General features: G+C 45.2%; 1 protein-coding gene across 3 annotated transcripts in view; it reads left to right on the top strand.

The window, feature by feature from the left end:
- The window catches only part of LSS (lanosterol synthase), a 40,237-nt gene extending 21,560 nt beyond the window's left edge, over positions 1–18,677 (top strand). For 2 of the 3 annotated variants that reach the window (XM_082624970.1, XM_082624972.1), the window contains exons 18-23: positions 6,299–6,442; positions 15,778–15,843; positions 16,231–16,311; positions 16,904–17,074; positions 17,895–17,973; positions 18,406–18,677. In XM_082624970.1, coding sequence (XP_082481096.1) covers positions 6,299–6,442; positions 15,778–15,843; positions 16,231–16,311; positions 16,904–17,074; positions 17,895–17,973; positions 18,406–18,537 — 673 coding nt within the window. In that variant the 3' untranslated portion in view covers positions 18,538–18,677. The remainder of the gene's footprint in view (positions 1–6,298; positions 6,443–15,777; positions 15,844–16,230; positions 16,312–16,903; positions 17,075–17,894; positions 17,974–18,405) is intronic. The other variant, XM_082624971.1, reaches the window with a different exon arrangement.
- The last annotated feature ends 6,770 nt before the right edge of the window (positions 18,678–25,447 follow it).

Here is a 25,447-nt window from a genome sequence, read left to right as displayed (position 1 = left end):
CTAGAGAAAAAATGATGCAAGGAAGTTGTTACAGAATAATTACACATTCACTCTTAGAGGATAGCATAATTGCCTATGAACGACATTAAATGAATATAAATTCTTTCTACATAATACAGTTAAAATAAAATATATGCTTTCTGGAAATTACATTATGAGATTCTCTGGTGTCTACAGGTTCATCCCAATGTTGCTCTACTAGACTGGGAAGCATAGAACAGGAAGGGGCTGCAGGATCCCCACATCACTGCTGAAGAGGGTTGCTCTGCGTTGAGTAGGCAGAATGATTTGAAGGATGGAGAACAACCTCTAAACTGATTGCTGAGCTATAACTGTACGGGAAAACGCCACCAGAATTCCCAGGCTTGCAAGTAGTTATAAGATTGCTCCCTGGCTGCAATCTGAAAAGGCAAGGCAACAAAGCCTGAGCCTATCAGAGAGGTTGCAGCCTGGCCTTGAGGAGCCATCGCTGTGTGTACAGGGCAGAGAGGGTGGCTGTGGTTGGGCTGGCCTGTCCAGCTGGCCACGTGGTGCTTCTGTTGCTCAGTTTGCCGTCGTGTGAGAGTGGCCGTTTTCCAGCATGATGGGCCATTCCTTAGTGAGAGACGCAGTGTATATCATGCCCATACCTTTGTGTATAGAACCGTACAACTAACCGAGACAGCACTGTAATAACTGAACACGTATTTCTTCTTTTCAGTATATGGCATGCATGCATCCTATTTTGTACTGTATGGAACTATTGCTTACATACAGACATAAGTTAATCTATTAATAAATCTATCTCTAAGGTATAGCTAAAATTAAAGATGTATACTGTCCCTTTATCTATATAGGTATAAATAATATGTATATTTTCCATTTAAATAAATGTTAATTATAACTCACCAATGGTCTGCGACCACGGTTTGAAAAATAAGAAGTTGCAGTAAATCCTCCCACAGAGGAGAAAGCTCTCTTCAATGGATGCTTAGATAAATGATTTTCAGGCTTTCTTTTTTTTTTTTTTTTTGCGGTACGTGGGCCTCTCACTGCTGTGGCCTCTCCCGTTGCGGAGCACAGGCTCCGGACGCGCAGGCTCAGCGGCCATGGCTCACGGGCCTAGCCGCTCTGCGGCATGTGGGATCTTCCCGGACCAGGGCACGAACCCGTGTCCCCTGCATCGGCAGGCGGACTCTCAACCACTGCGCCATCAGGGAAGCCCAGGGCTTTCTTTTTAAATGTACACTTAAGTTTATAAGTAAGTTTTGATGTATCATTCAGTTAAAAGCATTTTCTATTTCTATTGTGAGTTTTCTGGCCCCTGAGTTATTTAGGAGCATGTTGCTTTATTTCCAAAAAAAATTGGAGGAGTATCCAGTCATGTTTTTGCTGGTTTCCGTCTGTTCCGGCAGGCGGTGCAGCCACAAGGGGGCACAAGCGGGCACTCTGTCTAATCTTCCTTTTGTCACCCAGGCCAGGCTGGTCCCTTGGCCATGTGCTGTGCGTGTGATCTGGGGTCCTTTCCTCTGGCAGCCTTGTCCTCAGAGATGCCCTCACAGTATTGACCTTCTCTTTTAAGAATTATTACAATAAAAGTAAAGCAAGCTCTTTGAAGGAGACTTGGACGATACAGAAAAGCACCAGAAAGAAAGCCAGGTGCCCTTCCTCACCCCTGAGAAGAGGGCGTTCTGACTGTTTGATCTCCACGGTGCACCTTTCACGTAACTGGCTCCGTTTACTGTGAGGTTCCTGAGAGCAGCTGATACCTTCCCTTGTCATTGGGCATTCTCCTCCAACATGAGTTGTAATGGTTATTTCTGAATTTTCATTGCTGTTTTCCAGCTTCTCCCCATTTGAACCTGAACCAGTATCCTCTTGTTAAATCTTTGTTCAGGACCATTATTCTTCCCTAGAGCCATGGGGGCTTGGAGTCGGCCTGACTGGGTGGATGCCCCTGCCCCTTCTCTGCTTGAGATCCTAGTCCAGTCACTTCACCCCCTGCCTAGGTTCCCCCTGCCACATGCGGCAATAGTACAGCCTCACGGAACTGGGAGGATTGAGATACCACACGAAAGCACTGGGAGATTGGCATGTGATAAGCACAGAATAACTATTGTTATTGTGTAAAAATTCCTGCTTTGGAAGGTAAATTATAATAGTTTTCTGGTGGATTTACTTCATTTGTATTTCTTTGGAGATTACTGAGCTAAAATATTCTTTCCAGACATTTATAGGTCATTTCTGTTTCTTCTTTCACGTATGAATTGCCATTCATACCCTTTCCAACTTTGTTGCTGGGATGATTTTTCTTCTTGCCTTACATGTTTCTTAAGCACAATAAGTAATTCTGTATCTTATGTTACAGATACTTTCCCCCAATTACTTTATTATTTTTACCTCTAGAGAGTTTGAACATAAGCTTTTATTTTTTAAACAAATATATTAACTTGTTATATTAAAATTTTTAATTTATCTAGGAGTGTTTTTAGGTATAGTTTGAGGGCGTCAGTTACTCTAGTAATACATATATGGGATATTCCATTTTACTAGATTGACTTGAAATTCTTCATTAACTTCAAACTTATAGGAAAGTTATAAAAGGAGTAAAAAGCACCCCTATTTACCTCTTCCAACTATTGCTCAGTTGTTAATGTCAACTTTAATAATAGCCAGTTAATTTCCAGCAAAAGTGAGTTTATTCAGAATAGCCAGAGGAATTGCAACTCGGGACATGCGAACTGTGACAGATCACAGGAAAATCCAGAGAATAAGAAAGGGAACTTACTTTTATAGGGGCTGTGATAACCAAAGAGTCTGTTGGAGGGGTTGGGGATCCAGAGTATGGAGGCTTCCCATTGATGGGCTGCTGCTGTCTCTGATTGGCTGGGCTGTTGTGGGAAAGAGAGTTGTCTTCTTCCTGCTGGATAGTAAGCAGAGACACCTTCCTGCCTGAGATGTGGAGGGTCATTTTTTTCCTGTTTGGGGTAATTGATGATGCCTGGTGGGCCTGAGCACTTCCTTTACAGGCCTGTCTTGACTCCAGCTTTAGGTGAAGCTTCTTTAATTAATTCCACTTTAACATTTTACTGTATTTCCTTCATCATACTCCCTCCCATATATGTTTTTCCTTGAACCATTTGAAAGTAAATTGCAAATGTGATTACCTTAATCCCTAAATACTTCAGGGTTTTTTTGTTTTGTTTTGTTTTGGTTTTGGGTTTTTTTTGCAGTATGCGGGCCTCTCACTGTTGTGGCCTCTCCCGTTGCGGAGCACAGGCTCTGGACACGCAGGCTCAGCGGCCATGGCTCACGGGCCCAGGCGCTCCGCGGCATGTGGGAGGCAAGCGGACTCTCAACCACTGTGCCACCAGGGAAGCCCTTTAGTACTTTTTAAAGATAAATTTATTTATTTATTATTTATTTATTTATTTATTTATTTATTTATTTATAGCTGTGTTGGGTCTTTGTTGCTGTGCGCGGGCTTTCTCTAGTTGCGGTGAACGGGAGCTACTCTTCGTTGCAGTGTGCGGGCTTCTCATTGTCGTGGCTTCTTTTAGTATTTTTTTTTAATGAGGATATTCTCTTATGTAAATATGAGTCACAACATTAACATTGGTATAATACCATTATTTAATCTATAGAACTTATTTCAATTGTCCTAGTTGTACCAGTGGTGTGGTTTATAGAAACATTTTTCCTCAAGGTCTAATCCAGGGTCATTGTATTTAGTTGTCATATATTAGTTCTTTAACCTGGAACAATTCTTTAGTCTTTCCTCATGTTTGATGACTGACATTTTTGAAGCATATGGCAAGTTATTTTGTAGAATGTCCTCAGTGTATGTTTTTCTGTGTTTGCCCATGACAAGACTCAGGTTATAAAATTAAGCACTTTTGGGCCTCCCTGGTGGCGCAGTGGTTGAGAGTCCGCCTGCCGATGCAGGGGATACGGGTTCGTGCCCCGGTCTGGGAGGATCCCATATGCCGCCGCGGAGCGGCTGGGCCCGTGAGCCATGGCCGCTGGGCCTGCGCATCCGGAGCCTGTGCTCCGCAACGGGAGAGACCACAACAGTGAGAGGCCCGCATACCGCAAAAAGAAAAAAAAAATAAATAAATAAAAAAAATAAAATTAAGCACTTTTGTCAGGCAAGTAACAGAAGTGATGGGGCTTCTCAGTGCATCATATTAGGAAGCGTGTGTCAACACTGACTGTTGATTAAGGAGATGGCCACTTGTTTTCCTAACTGTAAAGTTAATATTCTTTTCTTTGTGGGAGAAAGGTGTTTTTTTTTAATTTTTGAAATTTTATTTTATTTATTTTCTTATACAGCAGGTTCTTATCAGTCTTCAATTTTATACACATCAGTGTATACATGTCAATCCCAATCACCCAATTCATCACACCACCATCCCTACCCCTGCTGCGGCTTTCCCCCCTTGATGTCCATACGTTTGTTCTCTACATCTGTGTCTCAACTTCTGCCCTGCAAACCGGTTCATCTGTACCATTTTTCTAGGTTCCACATACATGCGTTAATATACGATATTTGTTTTTCTCCTTCTGACTTACTTCACTCTGTATGAGAGTCTCTAGATCCATCCACGTCTCAACAAATGACCCAATTTTGTTCCTTTTTATGGCTGAGTAATATTCCATTGTATATATGTACCACAACTTCTTAATCCATTCATCTGTCGCTGGGCATTTAGGTTGCTTCCATGACCTGGCTATTGTAAATAGTGACGCAATGAACATTGGGGTGCATGTGTCTTTTTGAATTATGGTTTTCTCTGGGTATATGACCAGTCGTGGGATTGCTGGGTCATATGGTAATTCTTAGTTTTTTAAGGAACCTCCATACTGTTCTCCATAGTGGCTGTATCAGTTTACATTCCCACCAACAGTGCAAGAGGGTTCCCTTTTCTCCACACCCTCTCCAGCATTTGTTGTCTGTAGATTTTCTGATGATGCCCATTCTAACTGGTGTGAGGTGATACCTCATGGTAGTTTTGATTTGCATTTCTCTAATAATTAGTGATGTTGAACAGCTTTTCATGTGCTTCTTGGCCATCTGTATGTCTTCTTTGGAGAAACGTCTATTTAGGTCTTATGCCCATTTTTAGAGTGGGTTGTTTGTTTCTTTAATATTGAGCTGCATGAGCTGTTTATATATTTTGGAGATTAATCCTATGTCCGTTGATTCATTTGCAAATATTTTCTCCCATTCTGAGGGTTGTCTTTTTGTCTTGTTTATGGTTTCCTTTGCTGTGCAAAAGCTTTTAAGTTTCATGAGGTCCCATTTGTCTATTTTTGTTTTGATTTCCATTTCTCTAGGAGGGGGGTCAAAAAGGATCTTGCTGTGATTTATGTCAAAGAGTGTTCTTCCTATGTTTTCCTCTAAGAGTTTTAGAGTGTCCGGTCTTACATTTAGGTCTCTAATCCATTTTGAGTTTATTTTTGTGTATGGTGTTAGGGAGTGTTCTAATTTCATTGTTTTACATGTAGCTGTCCAGTTTTCCCAGCACCACTTATTGAAGAGACTGTCTTTTCTCCATTGTGTATCCTTGCCTCCTTTGTCATAGATTAGTTGACCATAGGTGCATGGGTTTATCTCTGGGCTTTCTATCCTGTTCCATTGATCTATGTTTCTGTTTTTGTTCCAGTACCATATTGTCGTGATGACTGTAGCTTTGTAGTATAGTCTGAAGTCAGGGAGTCTGAATACTCCCACTCCATTTTTTCCCTCAAGACTGCTTTGGCTATTCAGGGTCTTTTGTGTCTCCATACATATTTTAAGATTTTTTGTTCTAGCTCCAAAAAAAATGCCACTGGTAATTTGATAGGGATTGCATTGAATCTGTAGATTGCTTTGGGTAGTATAGTCATTTTCACAATATTGATTCTTCCAATCCAAGAACATGGTATATCTCTCCATCTCCATCATCTCCATCATTGGTATCATTTTAATTTCTTTCATCAGTGTCTTACAGTTTTCTGCATACAGGTCTTTTGTCTCCCTAGGTAGGTTTATTCCTAGGTATTTTATACTTTTTGTTGCAGTGGTAAATGGGAGCGTTTCCTTCATTTCTCTTTCAGATTTTTCATCATTAGTGTATAGGAATGCAAGAGATTTCTGTGCATTAATGTTGTATCCTGCAACTTTACCAAATTCATTGATTACCTCTAGTAGTTTTCTGGTGGCATTTTTAGGGTTCTCTATGTATAATATCATGTCATCTGCAAACAGTGACAGTTTTACTTCTTTTCCAATTTGTATTCCTTATATTTATTTTTCTTCTCTGATTGCCGTGGCTAGGACTTCCAAAACTACGTTGAATAATAGTGGTGAGAGTGGACATCCTTGTCTTGTTCCTGATCTTAGAAGAAATGCTTTCAGTTTTTCACCATTAAGAATGATGTTTGCTGTGGGTTTGTCGTATATGGCCTTTATTATGTTGAGGTAGGTTCCCTCTATGTGCACTTTCTGTAGAGTTTTTATCATAAATGGGTGTTGAATTTTGTCAAAAGCTTTTTCTGCATCTATTGAGATGATCATATGGTTTTTATTCTCCAATTTGTTAATATGGTGTATCGCATTGATTGATTTGCGTATGTTGAAGAATCCTTGCATCCCTGGGATAAATCCCACTTGATCATGGTGTATGATCCTTTTAATGTGTTGTTGGATTCTGTTTGCTAGTATTTTGTTGAGGATTTTTGCATCTAAATTTATCAGTGATATTGGTCTGTAATTTTCTTTTTGTATAATATCTTTGTCTGGTTTTGGCATCAGGGTGATGGTGGCCTCATAGAATGAGTTTGGGAGTGTTCCTCCCTCTGCAATGTTTTGGAAGAGTTTGAGAAGGATGGATGTTAGCTCTTCTCTAAATGTTTGATAGAATTCACCTGTGAAGCCATCTGGTCCTGAACTTCTGTTTGTTGGAAGATTTTTAATCACAGTTTCAATTTCATTACTTGTGATTGGTCTGTTCTTATTTTCTAATTCTTCCTGGTTCAGTCTTGGAAGGTTATACCTCTCTAAGAATTTGTCCATTTCTTCCAGGTTGTCCATTTTATTGGCATAGAGTTGCTTGTAGTAGTCTCTTATGGTGCTTTGTATTTACGCGGTGTCTGTTGTAACTTCTCCTTTTTCATTTCTAATTATGTTGATTTGAGTCCTCTCCCTCTTTTTCTTGATGAGTCTGGCTAATGGTTTATCAATTTTGTTTATCTTCTCAAAGAACCAGCTTTTAGTTTTATTGATCTTTGCTATTGTTTTCTTTGTTTCTATTTCATTTATTTCTGCTCTGATCTTTATGATTTCTTTCCTTCTGCTAACTTTGGGTTTTGTTTGTTCTTCTTTCTCTAGTTCCTTTAGGTGTAAGGTTAGTTTGTTTATTTGAGATTTTTCTTGTTTCTGGAGGTAGGCTTGTATAGCTATAAAATTCCCTCTTAGAACTGCTTTTGCTGCATCCCAAAGGTTTTAGATCGTCGTGTTTTCATTGTCATTTGTTTCTAGGTATTTTTTGATTTCCTCTTTGATTTCTTCAGTGATCTCTTGGTTATTTAGTAACGTATTGTTTAGCCTCCATGTGTTTGTGTTTTTTACATTTTTCCCCTGTAATTGATTTCTAATCTCATAGTGTTGTGGTCAGAAAAGTTGCTTGATATGATTTCAATTTTCTTAAATTTACTGAGGCTTGATTTGTGACCCAAGATGTGATCTATCCTGGAGAATGTTCTGTGCGCACTTGAGAAGAAAGTGTAATCTGCTGTTTTTGGATGGAATGTCCTATAAATATCAATTAAATCTATCTGGTCTATTGTGTCATTTAAAGCTTCTGTTTCCTTATTAATTTTCTGTCTGGATGATCTGTCCATTGGTGTAAGTGAGATGTTAAACTCCCCCACTATTATTGTGTTACTGTTGATTTCCTCTTTTATAGCTGTTAGCAGTTGCCTTATGTATTGAGGTGCTCCTATGTTGGGTGCATATTATTTATAGTTGTTATATCTTCTTCTTGGATCGATCCCTTGATCATTATGTAGTGTCCTTCCTTGTCTCTTGTAACATTCTTTATTTTAAAGTCTATTTTATCTGATATGAGTATTGCTACTCCAGTTTTCTTTTGATTTCCATTTGCGTGTAATATCTTTTTCTGTCCCCTCACTTTTAGTCTGTATGTGTCCCTAGGTCTGAAGTGCGTCTCTTATAGACAGCATATAGATGGGTCTTGTTTTGTGTCAGTTCAGCAAGCCTGTGTCTTTTGGTCGGAGCATTTAATCCATTCACGTTTAAGGTAATTATTGATATGCATGTTCCTGTGACCATTTTCTTAATTGTTTTGGGTTTGTTTTTGTAGGTCCTTTTCTTCTCTTGTGTTTCCCACTTAGAGAAGTTCCTTTAGCATTTGTTGTAGAGCTGGTTTGGTGGTGATGAATTCTCTTAGCTTTTGCTTGTCTGTAAAGCTTTTGATTTCTCCATCGAATCTGAATGAGATCCTTGCCAGGTAGAGTAATCTTGGTTGTAGGTTCGTCCCTTTCATCACTTTAAGTATATCATGCCACTCCCTTCTGGCTTGTAGAGTTTCTGCTGAGAAATCAGCTGTTAACCTTATGGGAGTTCCCTTGTATGTTATTTGTCATTTTTCTCTTGCTGCTTTCAATAATTTTTCTTTGTCTTTAATTTTTGCCAATTTGATTACTGTGTGTCTCGGCATGTTTCTCCTTGGGTTTATCCTGTATGGGACTCGCTGCGCTTCCTGGACTTGGGTGGCTATTTCCTTTCCCACGTTAGGGAAGTTTTCGACTATAATCTCTTCAGATATTTTCTCGGGTCATCTCTCTCTCTTCTCCTTCTGGGACCCCTATAATGCGAATGTTGTTGCGTTTCATGTTGTCCCAGAGGTCTCTTAGGCTGCCTTTATTTCTTTTCATTCTTTTTTCTTTATTCTGTTCCGTGGCAGTGAATTCCATCATTCTGTCTTCCAGGTCACTTATCTGTTCTTCTGCCTCAGTTATTCTGCTATTGATTCCTTCTAGTGTAGTTTTCATTTCAGTTATTGTGTTGTTTATCTCTGTTTGTTTGTTCTTTAATTCTTCTAGGTCTCTGTTAAACATTTCTTGCATCTTCTCAATCTTTGCCTCCATTCTTTTTCTGAGGTCCTGGATCATCTTCAGTATCATTATTCTGAATTCTTTTTCTGGAAGGTTGTCTATCTCCACTTCATTTAGTTGTTTTTCTGGGGTTTTATCTTGTTCCTTCATCTGGTACATAGCCTTCTGCCTTTTCATCTTGTCTATCTTTCTGTGAATGTGGTTTTTGTTCCACAGGCTGCAGGACTGTAGTTCTTCTTGCTTCTGCTGTCTGCCCTCTCAGGGAGAAAATTTCAAACCATGTAAATATCCTGTTTCTCATCATACTTCTACCCATTAGTTTTAGCACCTGATGATGATTCTTGCTTGCATCAGTTATTCATATAACGATTGCAAAATTGTCATTCCTTTTGTATGTATTGGTTGGTGTTCTATTAAAAGCTTTGCTTTGCCCCTGTTTACTTATTTGCTTATTTGTTAGTGTGGACTCACGGTTTCTTATGCTACTGATTTTTTTTTCTTGTGTTAAAATACATGTAACATAAAATTTACTCTCTTAGCCATTTTTAAGTGTACAATCCAGTGGTGTTAAATACATTCACATTGTTGTGCAACCATCACCACCATCCATCCCCATAACTCTTTTCATCTTGTAAAACTGATACCCATTGAACAATAACTCCCATTTCCCCACTCTTCCCAGCCCCTGGCAACCACTATTCTGTTTTCTGTCTCTATGATTTTGACTACTCTAAGTACCATGTGTAAGTGGAATCATGTAATATTCGTCATTTTGTGCCTGGCTTATTTCGCTGAGAGTAATATCCTCAAGGTTCATGCACGTTTTAGCAGGTATTATTAGTACTTCATTCCATTTAAAAGTCGAATAATATTCCATTGTATGGATGAACCACATTTTGCTCATCTGTTCATCTATGATCGACACTTAGGTTGCTTCCACATTTTAGCCATTGTGAGTAGTGCTACTGTGAATAGCATTTAAATCCCCTGGAAGTCACTTCAGCCAGAAGGGCAGGGGCTGGAACAGTTGGGGGCAGGTGCAACAGCCGTGGCCTCCTGCCTGTTTGTCTGCTTCTCTGTGATCAGAAGCAGCAGTCAGAGCAGATTCCCAGTTTTTGGAGGACGGGGTCCTTTTTGCCCACCCTAGGTCCTGCAAGATGCTCCAGGGACACATGCACCGCTGCCTGCTGGGCCCTGGGGTGGGGGATGGGTAGCTGTTCCTGTGCTAAGAGCTGAGAGCAGCTTAACCCTCCAAACCTTCCCCTGGAAGTTGCAAGCCTTCAGCAGACTGCAGACTTCCAGAATAGTTACATCAGGCACATTCTGCCAGTGCAGTAGTTGTCCAGGCGGGAGAGGGGTTCCCAGTGCTGCCTGTTCTGCCATCTTTCCAGGAGCCTCTTCAATTGATTTTGATATTGATCTTATAGCTAGGCAATCTGCTAAACTTAAAAAAATTAATACACTTTGTCTTATAGAGCAGTTTTAGGTTTACAGAAAGATGGCACAGGGAGTTCCTGTTTAGCCATTTTGCTCCCCCACCCACCCCATTTCCCCTGTTATTAATATCTTGCATTAATTTGGTACTTTTTAGATACAATTGATGAGCCAATATTGATACATTATTATCATCCAAAGTCCATAGTTTACGTTCAGATTCACTCTTTGTGTTGTACGTTCCGTGGGTTTTGACAAATGTATACAACATGTGTCCATCATTACTCTATCATGCAGAATAGTTTCACTGCTCTTAAAATCCTCCAAGATCCGCCTATTCATCCTCCCCCCTCACCCATCCCCTGGGAACCACTCCAGAATGTCATATAGTTAGAATCGTACAGTCTGTAGCCTTTTCAGATTGCCTTCTTTCACTTAGTAATATGCATGTAAAGTTTCTTCATATCTTCATGTACCAGTTTGTTTATCCATTGCCTATTGAAGGACATCTTGGTTGCTTCCAAGTTTTAGCATTATGAATAAACCTGCTATAATTATTCCTGTGCAGGTTTTTGTGTGGACATGTTTTCAGCTCATTTGAGTAAATACCAAAGAGCATATGGTTGGCTCATATGGTAAGAGTATATTAGTTTTGTAAGAAACCGCCAAACTGTCTTCCAAAGTGGCTGCACCATTCTGCATTCCCACCAGCAGTGAATGAGAGTTCCTGTTGCTCCACATCCTCGCCAGCATTTGGTTCTGTCAGTGTTCCATATTTTGGCCATTCCGATAGGTGTGTAGTGGTATCTCATTGTTTTAATTTGTGATTTCCTAGTGACGTATAATACTGAACATCTGTTCATGTATCTATTTGCCATGTGTATATCTTTGGTGAGGTGTGTATTCAGATCTTCTGCATGTTTTAAATTTGGGTTGTTGTCTTATTGCTGAGTTTTAGAAGTACCTTGTATATTTTAAATAGCAACCCTTTGTCAGCTATGTATTTTACAAAGATTTTCTCTCAGTCTGTGGCAAGCTCAGGTCTGGCTACTCTCCGCTCAAAAGCCAATACTTGAGAGGCAAGTGTTGGTAGAAAGGAAAGGTTGCTTTAATCAGAAGCAATGTGGGGAGAAGGTGGGCTCATGTCCCCTGAATCAACTCCAAAGATTCTGCTCAGCCCTGACAGGTTTTAAAGGGGAAAGGGGTAAAGAATCTCAGTGAACCGTCAAGGCAGGAGGTCAAGCTCTGTGTCCTCTCCTTGCGTGCAGGCTGGCTGACTCCTCATGAGCTTTCTTCAGATGTTGTCTTGCCCACACGGCCTGCCTGCAGGATTGCTAAGGGGACTGCCGGGGGTAGACAGCTAGTCACTCTTTAACTGCTCAGTTCTTAATTCCTACTTCTTTTCGTCTAGGGAAAGGACCGACAGGTTAGGCAAGACATGGTGTGCATTCAGTAGAGCGTGAGTCAGGAGTTAGGTTAAATGTCACCTAGTGACCTCATTTCTGTAAGGTTTGAGGGCAACAGAAATGGGCAAACAGGAAAGGGGCAAAAGAGCTCCTTACATTTTCATTCTGTCGACAATGTCTTCTGCAGAGCTGGAGTTTTTCATTTTAATGAAGTACAACCTAACAGTGTTTTCTTTCATAGATTGTGATTGGAGTGATATCTAAAAAGTTTTCACCAAACCCAGGGTCACCTAGAGTTTCTCGTATGTTATGTTCTAGGAGTTTTATAGTCTTGTGTTTTACATGAAAAGACAAAAATCTCTGATTCATTCTGTGTTAATTTTTGTGAAGGGTGTAAGGTCTGTATCTAGATGTATTTATGTTTTATGTGATGTTCGGTGTTCCATTACCATTTGTTACAGAGACTCTCCTTTCTCCATTGGATTGCCTTTGCTCCTTTGCCAATGGTTACTTGACTGTATTTGTGTGGGTTTGTTTCTGGGCTCTCTATTCTCTATTGATCCATCTGTGTATTCTTTCACTGATACCATGCAGTCCTGATGACCGTAGCTTTACAGTAAGTCTTGAAGTCGGGTAGTGTCAGTCTTCCAACTTTATTCCCCTTAAATAGTGCGTTTTCTATTCTGTTTCTTTTGCCTCTGCATAAAACTTTGGAATCTGTTGATATCTATGAAATGATTTGCTGGAATTTTGATTGAGATTGTGTTGCATATATAGATCAAGTTGGGAAGATCTTTTGCTTCTTTTATCGTAATTTTATAGTTTCCCTCTTACAGATCTTGTGTATATATTTTCAGATTTATACCTAAGTACTTAAAGTTTTTTTGGTGCTATCATAATTGGTATTGTGATTTTAATTTCAGAATCTAATTGTTCATTGCTGGTAGGAAAACAATTGTCTTTTGCATATTAACCTTCTATCCTGCAACGTTGCTGTAATTGTTTAGTAGTGCCAGGAGTTTTTTGGTCGGTTCTTTGGGATTTTCTACATAGATAACCATGTAATCTGTGAACAAAGACAGTTTTATTTCTTCTTTCCCAATATGTTTACCTTTTATTTCCTTGTCTTATCTTATTGCATTAACTAGGACTTCCAGTATGAAGTTGAATACAAGTGGTGAGAGTAGACATTCTTGTTCCTGATTCAGCAGGAAAGCGTCTAGTTTTTCTCACCATTAAGTACGATGTTAGCTGTGGGGTTTTTGTGGCTGCTCTTTATCAAGTTGAGGAACTTCCCCTCTGTTCCTAGTTTGCTGAAAGTTTTTTTTTAAATCATGAATAGGTGTTAGATTTTGTCAAATATTTCTTCTACAGCTATTGATATGATCATGTGATTTTTTTTTCTTTAGAAAAGAAGTTGATTTGATAGATTGCATTAATTGATTTTTGAATGTTCAACCAGCCTTTCATACCTGGGATAGATCCCACTTGTTTGTGATATGTAATTCTTCTTATACATTGCTGGATTTGATTTGCTAATATTTTATTGAGGATTTTTTGTATCTGTGCTACTGAGAGATATTTATCCCTAGCTTTCCTCTCTTATAATGTCTTTGTCTGTTTTTGGTATGCTGTCCTCATCGAATGAGTTAGGCAAAATTCCCTCTGTTTCTGTTCTTTGGAAGAGATTGTAGAGATGGTACAATTTCTTCCTTTGATGTTTGGTAGAATTCACCAGTGGATCTATCTGGGTAACTCTTTTTATTCTAATTAATTGCTTGTAGATTCTTTTGGGTTTTCTCTGTAGACAATCATATCACTTGTAAATGACATATTTTTCCTTTCAATCCATAGGCCTATAGTTTATTTTCTTGTCTCATTGCCCTGGCTAAGACTTCAGTATTCTGCTTAGCAGAGGTGGTAATAATGCCATCTTTGTCATATTTCCTGATTTTAAAGGGGAATGTTTCTAATATTTCTCCATTAAGAATGACATTTGGGAATTCCCTGGTGGTTCAGTGGTTAGGACTCTGCACTTCCACTGCTGGAGGCCTGGGTTCAGTCCCTGGACAGGGAACTAAGGTCCCACAAGCTGTGTGATGTGGATGAAAAAAAAAAAAAGAATGACATCTCCTGTAGGTTTTTGGTAATTATCCCTTTTCAGGTTAACAAAGCTCTTTTCTTAGTTTGCTAAGTTGTTTTTTCTCTCTGTTGTGAATGGGTATTGTATTTTAGCAAACAATTTTTCTATCTCTATTGAGATGATTATACATTAATCTCCTTTATCTGTTAATGTTGTAGATAATTATTGTAGATTTTTCTAATGTTAAGACACCTTTGCATTTCTGGATGAACCTCACTTAGTATTGGTATGTCTCTACTGTATGTCGTTTCCCAGTATTTAATTTAGAGTTTTGCATCTGTGTCCATTAATGAACAGCCTGATATTTTTACTCTACCATATCCCTCTTGTCTGGTTTGTTGAGAAGCTTATGCTGAGTTCCCAGAATGAACTAGGGAAAGTGTTCTTTCCTCTTTCTATTTCCTAGGAGAGTTTGTGTAAGGTTAGAGTGATTGTTCTTGATAATTTAGTAGAATTCACTTACAAAATGTCTAGACTTGGAGTTCTTTTTCTGGGCAAAGTTTATGCTTTTTACGTATATCTTTAGTAGTTGTAGGACGATTCAGGCTCTTTATTCTTGAGGCAGTTTCAATACATTAATTTTCTGAGTAATTTGTACATATTGTCTAAGTTTTCAAATGTATTGCATGAGTTTTTCTTATTTTCTCTTCACTTTTTAATTTCCACTAAAGCTATATTCATACCGCTCTTCTTATTGCTAATGTTTATTTGTACTTTCATTCTTTGTATTAACATGTCTTGCTGAGTTGGTGGCTCAAAACAGCACATGTTTATCACCTCGCAGTTTCTGTGGGTCAGGAGTCCAGGCATGGCTGAGCTGGGCCCTCTGCTTCAGGATTTCCCCGGGTTGCAGTCAGGATGCTGGCCAGGGCTGGGGCCTCACCTGAGCATTGACAGAGGGTCTGCCCCAGGCGTGTGTGGTTGTTGGCAGGTTTCCATCCCTTGCGGATTGTCAGCCTCAGGCCCCATTTCCTTGCTGACTGTTGGCTGGAGCCACCCTTACTTTCCTGCCACGTGGGCTTCTGTATGGCGGCTCCATGAGAGCCAGCAAGGGAGGGATCAGTAGAGCCAGGGAGTCTGTCTGCCAGCCAGGTGGGAGCTGGAAGCAGCGACCATCAACTGTGCAGGGATCAGCTGGCTACAAACAGGACACGGGGCTGCCGCTCGAGAGGAATGACACAGGCTGGGTGCCTGGAGGCGAGTGAGCGTCATGGGGGTGGATCACCCTAAAGGCTGTACTCATACCTTCACCTCTAGTCCTTTCAGAGAACCAGGTCTTCTTTGGAAGTACCAGTTAGACCTGTGATGGATCTTCTTTGTCCTCTGAATGTATCATTTTCTCTCTCATTTTTTGTTTACTTTAAAATTTTCATTTATGTGATTTACTCAAGCCTGTGTCACTGACCTTGTTTTCGGTGATATCGATCCTGTTTGCAGCTGCTTCTAATGTGGGTTCGTCCCTGAGGTTTCCTCTCCTTAATTTCTTCTTTTCACCTCACTGTGCTCCCCTCCTGTGGCCTGTAATCGCTGCTTTCTCGACCTTGTATCTCCTCCCTGAACTGTTTGTTTTTACATATTTTTAAGGAAGACCATGCTCATTCTTTTGAGGCCGTAGAGTGGGGGGAATGGGGGTAGCAGGTGAGTTGCTGTTTTGCTGGACTGTTCATCGGGTGTGTTCATCCTGCTGTGTTCCAGGGAGACCCTCGAGCGGGGCCTGCAGTTCTGTCGGCAGAAGCAGAGGCCTGATGGCTCCTGGGAAGGGTGAGTGATGCCTGTGGGCGCAGATGCGTGTGGGGTGCTTGTGCTGCCCCAGGGGTTTCTGGACACGTTCCTGGTGGGCCTTGCTCCTTTCTGAATGCCCAGCCTCCCCCGGTGGTGACTGCTCAGTGTGCTGCTAAGGCAGTGTGGCTGAGGGCGTTGGAAGGGTGTGGTGGCCTGGTGGCTCCACCCCTCCTCTGGCTTTGGATCCAGCACATGGAGCCGCCCACGGAGGCCAGGTTGGGTAGGTCTGTCTTAGTGCTGAAGGCCTTGTGGATGCTTTTCCTGAAGACAGCCGCAGCCCCCCGTATACCCCCATGCTGGAGGGAGTCCCTGCGCCCGCTGTGAACGAGGACTCAGGGGCCGGGCGCTGTCCCCTTCTTCCTCCAGCTCCTGGGGGGTGTGCTTCACCTACGGCACCTGCTTTGGGCTGGAAGCCTTCGCCTGCATGGGGCACATTTACCGCGACGGGTGAGTGTGGACATTCCCACCTTGGCGGGATGGGGGTCTTCTCAGCATGACACTCTGCTGGGGGTGTTTCCCCCTTTGTTGTTTGACTTTGGGGGTGTTCTTACGTGTTTTTAAGCAGTGAGATAAAATCAGGATTCCAGAAAATGTACGAGCCACTGTGCCCCGCTGCTCTGCGCAGCCTCCGGGCTCGTGTGGGGGAGGGAAGCCTCTGGCCCTCTGCCCTCCCCCAGCTCGCCCGCCCATACCCAAGCCCCACACCCAAGTAGGAGCGGGAGCGGCCCGAGGCCAGGACGCTGGCTGAGAGAAGGGAGGAGGCCTCGGGTCAGCTGTCTCCTGCCACCTCCGAGAGGGCTGCTTTGCTGGTGGGTCACGTCCAGGAGGCCATCTGCAGATGCACGGCATCTCCCTTTACCTTCCAACAGCCCTGCGGTGCCGGCGCCTCTGTCCCGCTTCACGTCCCACGGTGGGCTAGGCCTGAGTGCGGGGGCCCACGCGCCCCTCCCCGTGACCCTGAGGGGCCTGGCAAGGGCGAGGAGGGGGGCAGGGACTTCGCCCGGCATGATGGTGTCTCGTGTCTTGCTGGTCTCTGCAGGGCTGCCTGTGCAGAGGTCTCCCAGGCCTGCGACTTCCTGCTGTCCCGACAGATGGCAGATGGAGGCTGGGGGGAGGACTTCGAGTCCTGTGAGCAGCGGCGCTACGTGCAGAGCGCCCGGTCCCAGATCCACAACACGTGCTGGGCCCTGATGGGGCTGATGGCCGTCAGGTGGGGGCGATGAGGCCTGTCCCAGAGCCACGGGGCTGGGCGAAGGAAGGGCGGTGAGCCGGCAGCCTGGGAGGGCACGGCAGCTGAGCTCCGAGTGCAGCAGTGAGAGGACGCGAGGCCTGCGGGGCCCCCTCAACAGGCTCCCAGGGCGAGGTGGCAGGTCGTGCAGAGGCCCCCCAACAGGGACAGCCAGGGGAGCAGGGCCGTCAGCAGCGTGAGGTATGGCAGCATGTGCTCTGTGTCCGCAGCTGGCCCTAAGCCACACACGTGCTCAGGCACGTGCGCACAACACACACACGCAGACGTGCACACGGTGTCCCAGTCTGTGCTGCCCTGTTGGGTTTGGGGCCCCTGGGAAATCTCCCTAAAACCCCCTCAAAGGAAGGCCAGGTAGTGTGGGCAGGAGCGGGCAGGCTGAGCTCCGTCCTGAGCCATCGAGCCTTCTGGTGTCTCATCAGGTTGGGATGAGCAAGCTTAGCACATGTGGCTTCAGTGGCCCTCAGAGGGCCCTGAGGACCAGTGGCCGGGTGGACAGGAGCGCAGCACCTCGTGGCAGGGACTGCTCGCCCGGCCACGCGTGGGCTGCCCTCCTGCCCTCTCGCCTCTGCCCTGGTGGCGTTTCCTGCTCTCGGGGTGTCTGGTGGGCCGACTGTTACCGGCGGGTCTGGCAGGCAGTTCAGGTCTGTCTGTCATCGTGCAGCGTTTCACATCCTTGTCCCTGTGCTTGGCTGTGTAAGGGTGAGGACGCAGGTCTGTCCGCAGCCGGAGGTGGGCTCGTGCAGAGTGGTGGTGGGAATGTTCAGTGCCCCTCTCCCTGCAGGCACCCTGACGTAGCGGCCCTGGAGAGAGGAGTCAGCTACCTGCTTGGAAAACAGCTGCCCAATGGCGACTGGCCCCAGGTACGAGTGAGTGGCCTGTGTTGGAAGCAGGTCTGTGATGGTGGCGGGTCCTGAAGGCCTGGGCCATTTGCAGTTGAAGCACTGGCTTGGCGGCAGGGCTGGTGGTGTCGGGGAAGGAGCTGGCGGGGGAGAAGCCCACGGGCCAGGACACCCTTGGGCTGAGCCTGACAGCCCCTCACTCGGAAGGAAGTGTGGAAGGGCATGGGGTCACAAGGTCACGTGAGGCTGGCCCCGCCTTGGATGAGTCCGGGATTGGCGGGGCTGTGAGGGGCTGGTGGCCTGGGCTGGAGGGTTTGTTGCAGGGCCTGGGGTCCGAGAGCTGGGGTGGTGGTAGGCCCACGTGCTGAGGCCAGCCCTCCAGCCAGCGTCCCGGTTCAGGGAGCTGCCCAGCACCTGGTGGAGACGTTGTGTTCGTTCCCTGTGTTCTTTCAGGACAACATCGCTGGGGTCTTCAACAAGTCCTGTGCCATCAGCTACACGAGCTACAGAAACATCTTCCCCATCTGGACCCTTGGGCGCTTCTCCCGCCTGCACCCCGAGAGCGCCCTCGCCGGCTACCCTTGAGAGCACGTCTGTGGGCACCTGGGGGGGTCTGGTCATGCGAGTTCCAGGCGAGGTTGGGGCATCTCAGAGGGGCCGAGACAGCCCCCTCCCTGCCCGCTTCGGCGGAAGCGCTGAGCCTGGGCCTGTGGCACGGGCAGGGCTGGTGCCTTCAGACCCGATTTTCAGCGTAGGGTTAGTTCTGAGAACAGTTAGTCGAGCTCGGGTGAGGGAAGGAACTGGATGAGCCTTGAGGGTGGGTAAAGCACAGCGCGCTCCGTGGAACCGCCTGGCGTGGTACGTATCCTCCCTGTGGGCGCGGGGCTGGGAGGGCTTTCCTGACCAGTGACTGAGTCCTCAGGAGCGGAGCAGCTGTGCCTCGTCCGCGTGCTGCCTCGGGCCCTCGAGGACCGGCTCTTCCTGTCTCTGTCTCTGGCTGAGGGATGGGACAGCCGCCCGGAACGGCCTGGCGGGAGAGGCTGGGCCTCCCTGTTCACCGTGGCAGCTCAGGCTCAGCGAGGATCGGGGACCAGACGCTGCCGGCCGGCCTCTGCCCCGGGTCCCGAGCTCGCGGGCGCTGCGTCCTGGTGCAGCCACAGCCTGTGGGGCGCCAGCATCGCTACCTCCAGAGCTTGTAGTCGCCTTGTAGTGACAGATGGGAGGCCGAGCGTGAGGAAGGGTGAGGGGTTGTTGATGGCCACACAACAGTGGGGCCCTGATGTGTGCCGGGGACACCCCTCACCCCCTTTGTGCTCTAAGCTGCAGGGAGCGTCACATTTCCAGGCTGCAGCCTCTCAGGTGGCGAGAGCCTCTGAACTCCCCTCTGGCTTCTACACCCGTCTGGCTTAGCGTGCATGGACTTGGGGCTCAGGATGGAAAATCCAAATCCTGGAATTGCCTCTGACGTACGAGGATGAGCAGGAGTGTGGCTGTGTGGGTCACTGAGAGCGTTGATGAGGGTCAAACCCAGGCCTGATGTCGCCCCAGCGGCCCACCTGCTTCTCATCCCCCCCAGGTCCTTCTCCGTCTGCTGTTCCTCTGTGCCTCTCCCTGTCTGACGGCAGCCCTGGCTGCGCGGCCCCAGCGCACCACCCTCCCTCTGACAGCCAGAGAGACGCCTGGGTGCCCCCCTGCTCCCGCCATCCCTGCCCAGACCCTTAGGGCGCTCTCCGAGGTTTGCACCACGTGGCCTTGCTTCCGCAGCTCTCGTGGCCCCCGAGCGCTCTCCCTGACTCTGCCCGGGGCTCGCCTGCGTCCGGCCTTTGCCTGAGCTGCCCCCCACTGCCCTCCTGCCCCAGGTGGTGCTCCCCCTGCTCTGAGCCCCGCAGGGCCTGGGCACGTGTACGCGCGGGCACGTCCTGCTGGCTCCACCGGCTGCCACACTGTGGAATGTAGCAGGTGTTCAGCTGGTGCTAGTTGGATGCCAGCACTTGCCCCAGACGTTTTTAAACTCGGGTTTCTTTTGCTGAGGAAGCTGCACTGGGCCCCACCGGGACCTGCCGGGGCTGCTCTTGCACCGCAGTGCAGACGGTGATTCCCAGCGGTCTGCTTCTTGCAGCGGTCACTGCCCAGCCATGGTCAGATCACCGGACGAAACGCAAAACTTCCAGGGAAGAAGTGAAAGCCAGCCGTCACACTGAAACGCTGCTGAACGCCACCTGTCTTCCCAGCTACCTGAATACACAGACGTTTGAGTCCCTTAGCAGAGGCTTGCCGTGCATGTGTTTAGTTCCATCCTGGAAACCGTCATAGATTGGGGTCCCTCGTGCCCCATGTCCGATGCTGGACCACCACCCCTCAGTCTCAGGGAACAAGAGAAATGGTTCCAAGATAAGCAGGATGCACCTCTAGTTATTTGAGGGGAAAATATCTGCCTCAACCTGCTTAAAAGTCAAGTTCTCTGTCCTGGGTGAATGATTAACGTGTCTTGAATTCAAATTGTTTTATTTTTGGTTATCAGGAGCAAATTTTGAATGTTGTGCTGGGAAGCTTTCTCTGGAGCCAGGTTAGCTTTTCTTGTTCAGCAGGATGTAAGCTTCAGATCTGACCCTTTGAGGGATTCTCTAACTGGAAATGCTTAACTCACAATGGAAACTTATCTCCAAGAAAATACTTTGCCTACTGAACATAACCAATGTCGATATGTAGATTTAACTTTTATTCAGACAATAAAAATGTTTGAACAATTGATACAATCAACTGTTGCTTCCTCATTCTCTCAACTCTCAGCAACTAATTATAGGTTAATTGGTCAGCTTGATTTATTTTCATCTCTCCATCTGCAATATAAAGTTTTATTTATAGTTCCCTTTGTTTCAAAAAGAAATTAAGGTTAGAAACACAAGACAAGGGGACACGAAGGCAAGAAAGTTAGAGGGGACTGGCAGGGATGTCACACATGAGGTACCTGCCGGGGGCTTGATTCGCTTGCTGACGTTGGCCTCCAAAGTCAGCGCTCAACTTTCTCACTGATTGTGGGAAGGGGGCGTCTGGGCTGCGCCTCTCCACAAGGTGTCTGGTCACAGCAGAATTCACAAGAACCGCCCTCGCAAGTGGCACCCGTAGGAAGCTGAAGACGCAGCTCTGAAGAGCTCGGTAAACTTACTAGGGGCACTGGGGCAGCATGTCTTGACCTTGGGCTCCCCTCAAAGACATGTGCCTGGCATTTTCACTTGGAATTTCTGGTGCTGTTTTAAAAACCCTCTTTCCTCACTCAGGATTAGGGTGATAGCGATAACTTCAGAGTTACTTGTTTTCTTCAGGGAAAATAATTCAACCAATAGTTTCTATGTGATGACTATTATCGGTATGTGACGTCCAGCTTTCCTCCCAGGGCAGTGGTGCCCCAGGGGCCGTTTGAGACCCGTGCTGCACGTGGTGGAGAACAGCTACTTTGGTGGCTTTAGGCAGCCTCTGATGCCTGTCCCACGGCCAGGCTTCTTGTGCAGGATGCAGCGAGCCTGAGACCTCATGTTCCCTGATGCCCCTGGTTCTTGGGAAGGTAGGGAGCAGGGCTTGCCCTTGGGCCCTCTAGGAATAGGTGAGCATTGAAGCGGCCTGACGGTGGCCAGAAGAGTTAAAACATCAAACAGAGCTTCAGTGGCCTGTTGGATGATACTGAGTGGTCCAACGCGTGTCATCTGAGACCTAGAAAAGCAGGAGGGAGGGTGGAAGGCAGGCAGAAAAACATTGGAAGAAACCATGGCTGAAATTTTCCCAAACACAAGACGTGTAAGCCCACAGATCCATGAACCTCAGCAGACAGACCAAAAACCCCACCAAAACCCACTTTAAGGCTCATGATAATCTGATGAAGACCAAGGATGAATAAATCTTAAAAGCAAACGAAACAGGCACGTTATGTACTGGTGAGCAAAGACAAGGGTGAGAAGCGACTTCTCATCAGGAACAGACATGCTGGAATGACGTCTTCAAAGTGTTGGAACCTTAAATTCCATATTCAAAGAAAACAGAAATGAAGGCAGAGTGGACCTTTTCCAGACAAACCAACGCTGAAGGGATCATCCAGCAGCCTTGCCTTACGAGAAATGTTGTTATTTAGGTGTGGGAAAGAGATACTGGGTGGAAACTGATCTTCAGAGAATGAAGAGCACCAGGTGGGAAGTGTGTGGTAAGTATAGAAGCTTTCCCCCTTTGTCTAAAAGATTTTTTCTTTAAAATTAACTTTTTTTCTTTTAATTAATTAATTAGTTACTTAATTTTTGGCTGCGTTGGGTCTTCGTTGCTCCACGTGGGCTTGCTCTATTTGTGGTGAGCGGGGGCTACACTTTGTTGTGGTGCACGGGCTTCTCATTGTGGTGGCTTGTTGCGGAGCACGTGCTCTAGGCGCACGGGCTTCGGTAGTTGTGGCACGTGGGCTCAGTAGTTGTGGCGCACGAGCTTAGTTGCTCCACGGCAGTGGAATCTTCCCGGAACAGGGCTCGAACGCATGTGCCCTGCATTGGCAGGCAGAGTCTTAACCACTGTGCCACCAGGGAAGTCCCTAAAATTAACTTTTAAAAGCAAAAATAATAATGGTGGTTTTAACATAAGAAGTAAAAGATACGACACCACAAAGGGTGTTGGAGGAGGATGGTGTATGACGTGGTTGTTATGCTGCGTAAAGGTGACTGATAAGCAGAAGAACCTACTGTGAACCCTAGAGGAAGCCACTGAAACAGAGAGAGGTACAGCTGGTAAACTAATAAAAGAGGTAAAATAACCCTCCTAAAATAAAAGAAGGCGAGAAAAAGAAGAACAAAGGACAGATGGGACAAATAGAAAACAAATAAGATAATAGACTTAAACCCAACGCTTATGGACTGAATTGTGTCCCCCTCCACCCCAAATTCATATGATACTGCATCTGGGATGGGGCCTTTAAGAAGATAATTAAGGTTAAATGAGCTCCTAAGGGTGGGTCCCTGATCCAGTAGAACTGGTGTCCTTGTAAGAGAGAGAGACACCAGGAACGCACACACAGAGGAAAGACCACATGAGGACCCAGGGTGGGCGGTCTGCGCACGAGGAGAGAGGCCACAGGAGGGACCAGCCCTGCCAGTACCCTTGTCTTGGACTTCTAGCTTCCAGAACTGTGAGAAAATAAATGTTGTTTAAGCCACCCAGTATGTGCTGGTTTGTTATGGCAGCCCTAGAAGACTAATACACCAACCATTTAAATAATCTTATGAACTGTAAAGGGCCAAGCACTCTGGTTAAAAGGCAGAGATTTTAACTAGAGGTTGTTAACATTGGATGAAAAAGCATGACCCATCAATGTTGTCCATAGAAATTTTTAGTGTAAAGATACAGACAGGATAAAAGTGAAAGTTTAGAAAAGTACATAACATAAAAACACAAATTAGAAGAAAAAGTGCTATATTAATATCAGTAGATTTCAGGAAAAGGAATAGTACCAGAAATAAAGACATTTACTAACAAAAAAAATGTCAATTCATCAAGAAGGCATAGCAATCTTAAATGTATGTGCACCTAATAACAGAGCTTCAAAATACATGAAGCAAAAACTGGTGGGACTAAAGAAAGAATTAGACAAATACACAATTGAAGTGGGAGACTGTAATACTTGTCTCAGCACCTGTAGACAAAACCTTCAACCAACTTGAGGAATTGGCATCTGTACAGCTCCCAGCATTCTTTCCTAGTGCTCATTCACTAAGATAGGCCATATGCTGGATCATGAGACAAGTCTCAAGAAATTCAAAAGGATTGAAACTGTACAGAGTGTACGTGACCACTGTGGAGTTAAATTAGAAATCAGTAACAAAAAGACTTAGAAAATCCCAAATATTTGGAAATGAAACAATACACTTCTAAATCATCTATAGTAAAAAGTAAAAGCACAAGGGGAATTAGAAAATATTTCAAGCTGAATGAAAATAAAAACATGACATCAAAATTTGTGGGATGTAGCTAAAGCAGTGTTTAGAGAAATGTTTACAGGCTTACACATTAACGCCGTAGATAAGGTTTAAAATCAATGATTTAATTGTCCATCTTAAGAATCTTAAAACCAAAGTAAGTAGAAGGAAGGATATACCAGACAGAAGGGTAGAAGTCAAATGCTACAGAAAACATAAAAGAAGATCATTGAAACCAAAAGTTGATGCCTTGAGAAAGGTAACAAGCCTCTAGTCTGACCAAGTAAGAAAGAAAACAACCTATGTCGGGAATACAAAAGGGTACCTCACTATAGATCCTGCAGAAATAAGTCGTCCAGCCTGCCCCCCCAAGCCTGGCCACCCTTCTTCCTGGATCACATGGTTCTCACATGCTCTGCTTTACATGCTCCTGCAAAAACCTGCTAACACTGTTTCTGCACTTTCACATTTGGTCTTCTGCCTCGGCTGGACCCATTAGTCCTCAGAGGCGTAACACCTCAGAGAAGATAATAAGGAAATATGAGCTATGTAATGCCAATACTCCACAATGTAGATGATGTGGACAAATTCCTCAAAAGACAGTTGTTGGGCTTCCCTGGTGGTGCAGTGGTTGAGAGTCCGCCTGCCGATGCAGGGGACGCGGGTTCGTGCCCCGGTCCGGGAGGATCCCACATGCCGCGGAGCGGCTGGGCCCGTGAGCCATGGCCGCTGAGCCTGCGCGTCCGGAGCCTGTGCTCTGCAACGGGAGAGGCCACAGCAGTGAGAGGCCTGCGTACCGCAAAAAAAAAAAAAAAAAAAAAAAAAAGACACAGTTGTTATCTAGATGGGCATGAGAAGAAATGGAAAACTTAAGTGACTTTATATCTATTTAAGAAATTGAATCAGAAACTAAAAGCTTTCCTGGAAGAAAACTTTAAGCTCACTGGCTTTGCTGGTGAGTTTATCAACCATTTAAGAGAGAAATAGCAATGTAACACAACATCCAGAAAATGGAGGAGGGAACGCTTTACAACTCATCGTATAAGGTCAATATGACCTTGATAGCAAAACCAGACCAGGACATTACAAGAAAAGGAGATACAGATCAATTTCCCTCATGAATATAGAAAATACTTAAAATATTAGAAGTTGAATCCAGTGATGTGTTAGAAGGGAAGTGCATTATGACCAGGAAACTGGCAGGATGTTCCCAGGTCCAGGGCTGGAGGGTACCACCTTGAGAGGGTTTTCTCGTGGGGGGAAAGAAATGGCATTGTAAGTGTGAGGGGAGGGGCCAGCGGAGGGGAGCTGCTCACGCCCGGCCCTGTTCTCAGGAGGCTGGTGGGGCATCTGCCCTGGGGCCTTCCTCAGTGGGCGCTGTCCACGTTCCCGCCGACCTGTCAGCTCCATCTCGGGATGCAACCCTTCTCCGCAAATGCCACTCGAGATTGGGTGGGCGACGTTACGCTAAGCTGTGAGTCTGGGGAAGGCAGGGCTGCGTTCTGCATGGAGGTTCCTCCCCCTATCCCTGCCCTCAAGGCATCGAGGCGTCC

Source organism: Mesoplodon mirus, assembly GCF_964341445.2.
Source record: "Mesoplodon mirus genome assembly, chromosome: 6".
In the NCBI taxonomy this organism is placed as follows: domain Eukaryota; kingdom Metazoa; phylum Chordata; class Mammalia; order Artiodactyla; family Ziphiidae; genus Mesoplodon; species Mesoplodon mirus.
Note: the sequence above shows the minus strand (reverse complement) of the source record. Positions and strands in the feature narration are given on the sequence as shown.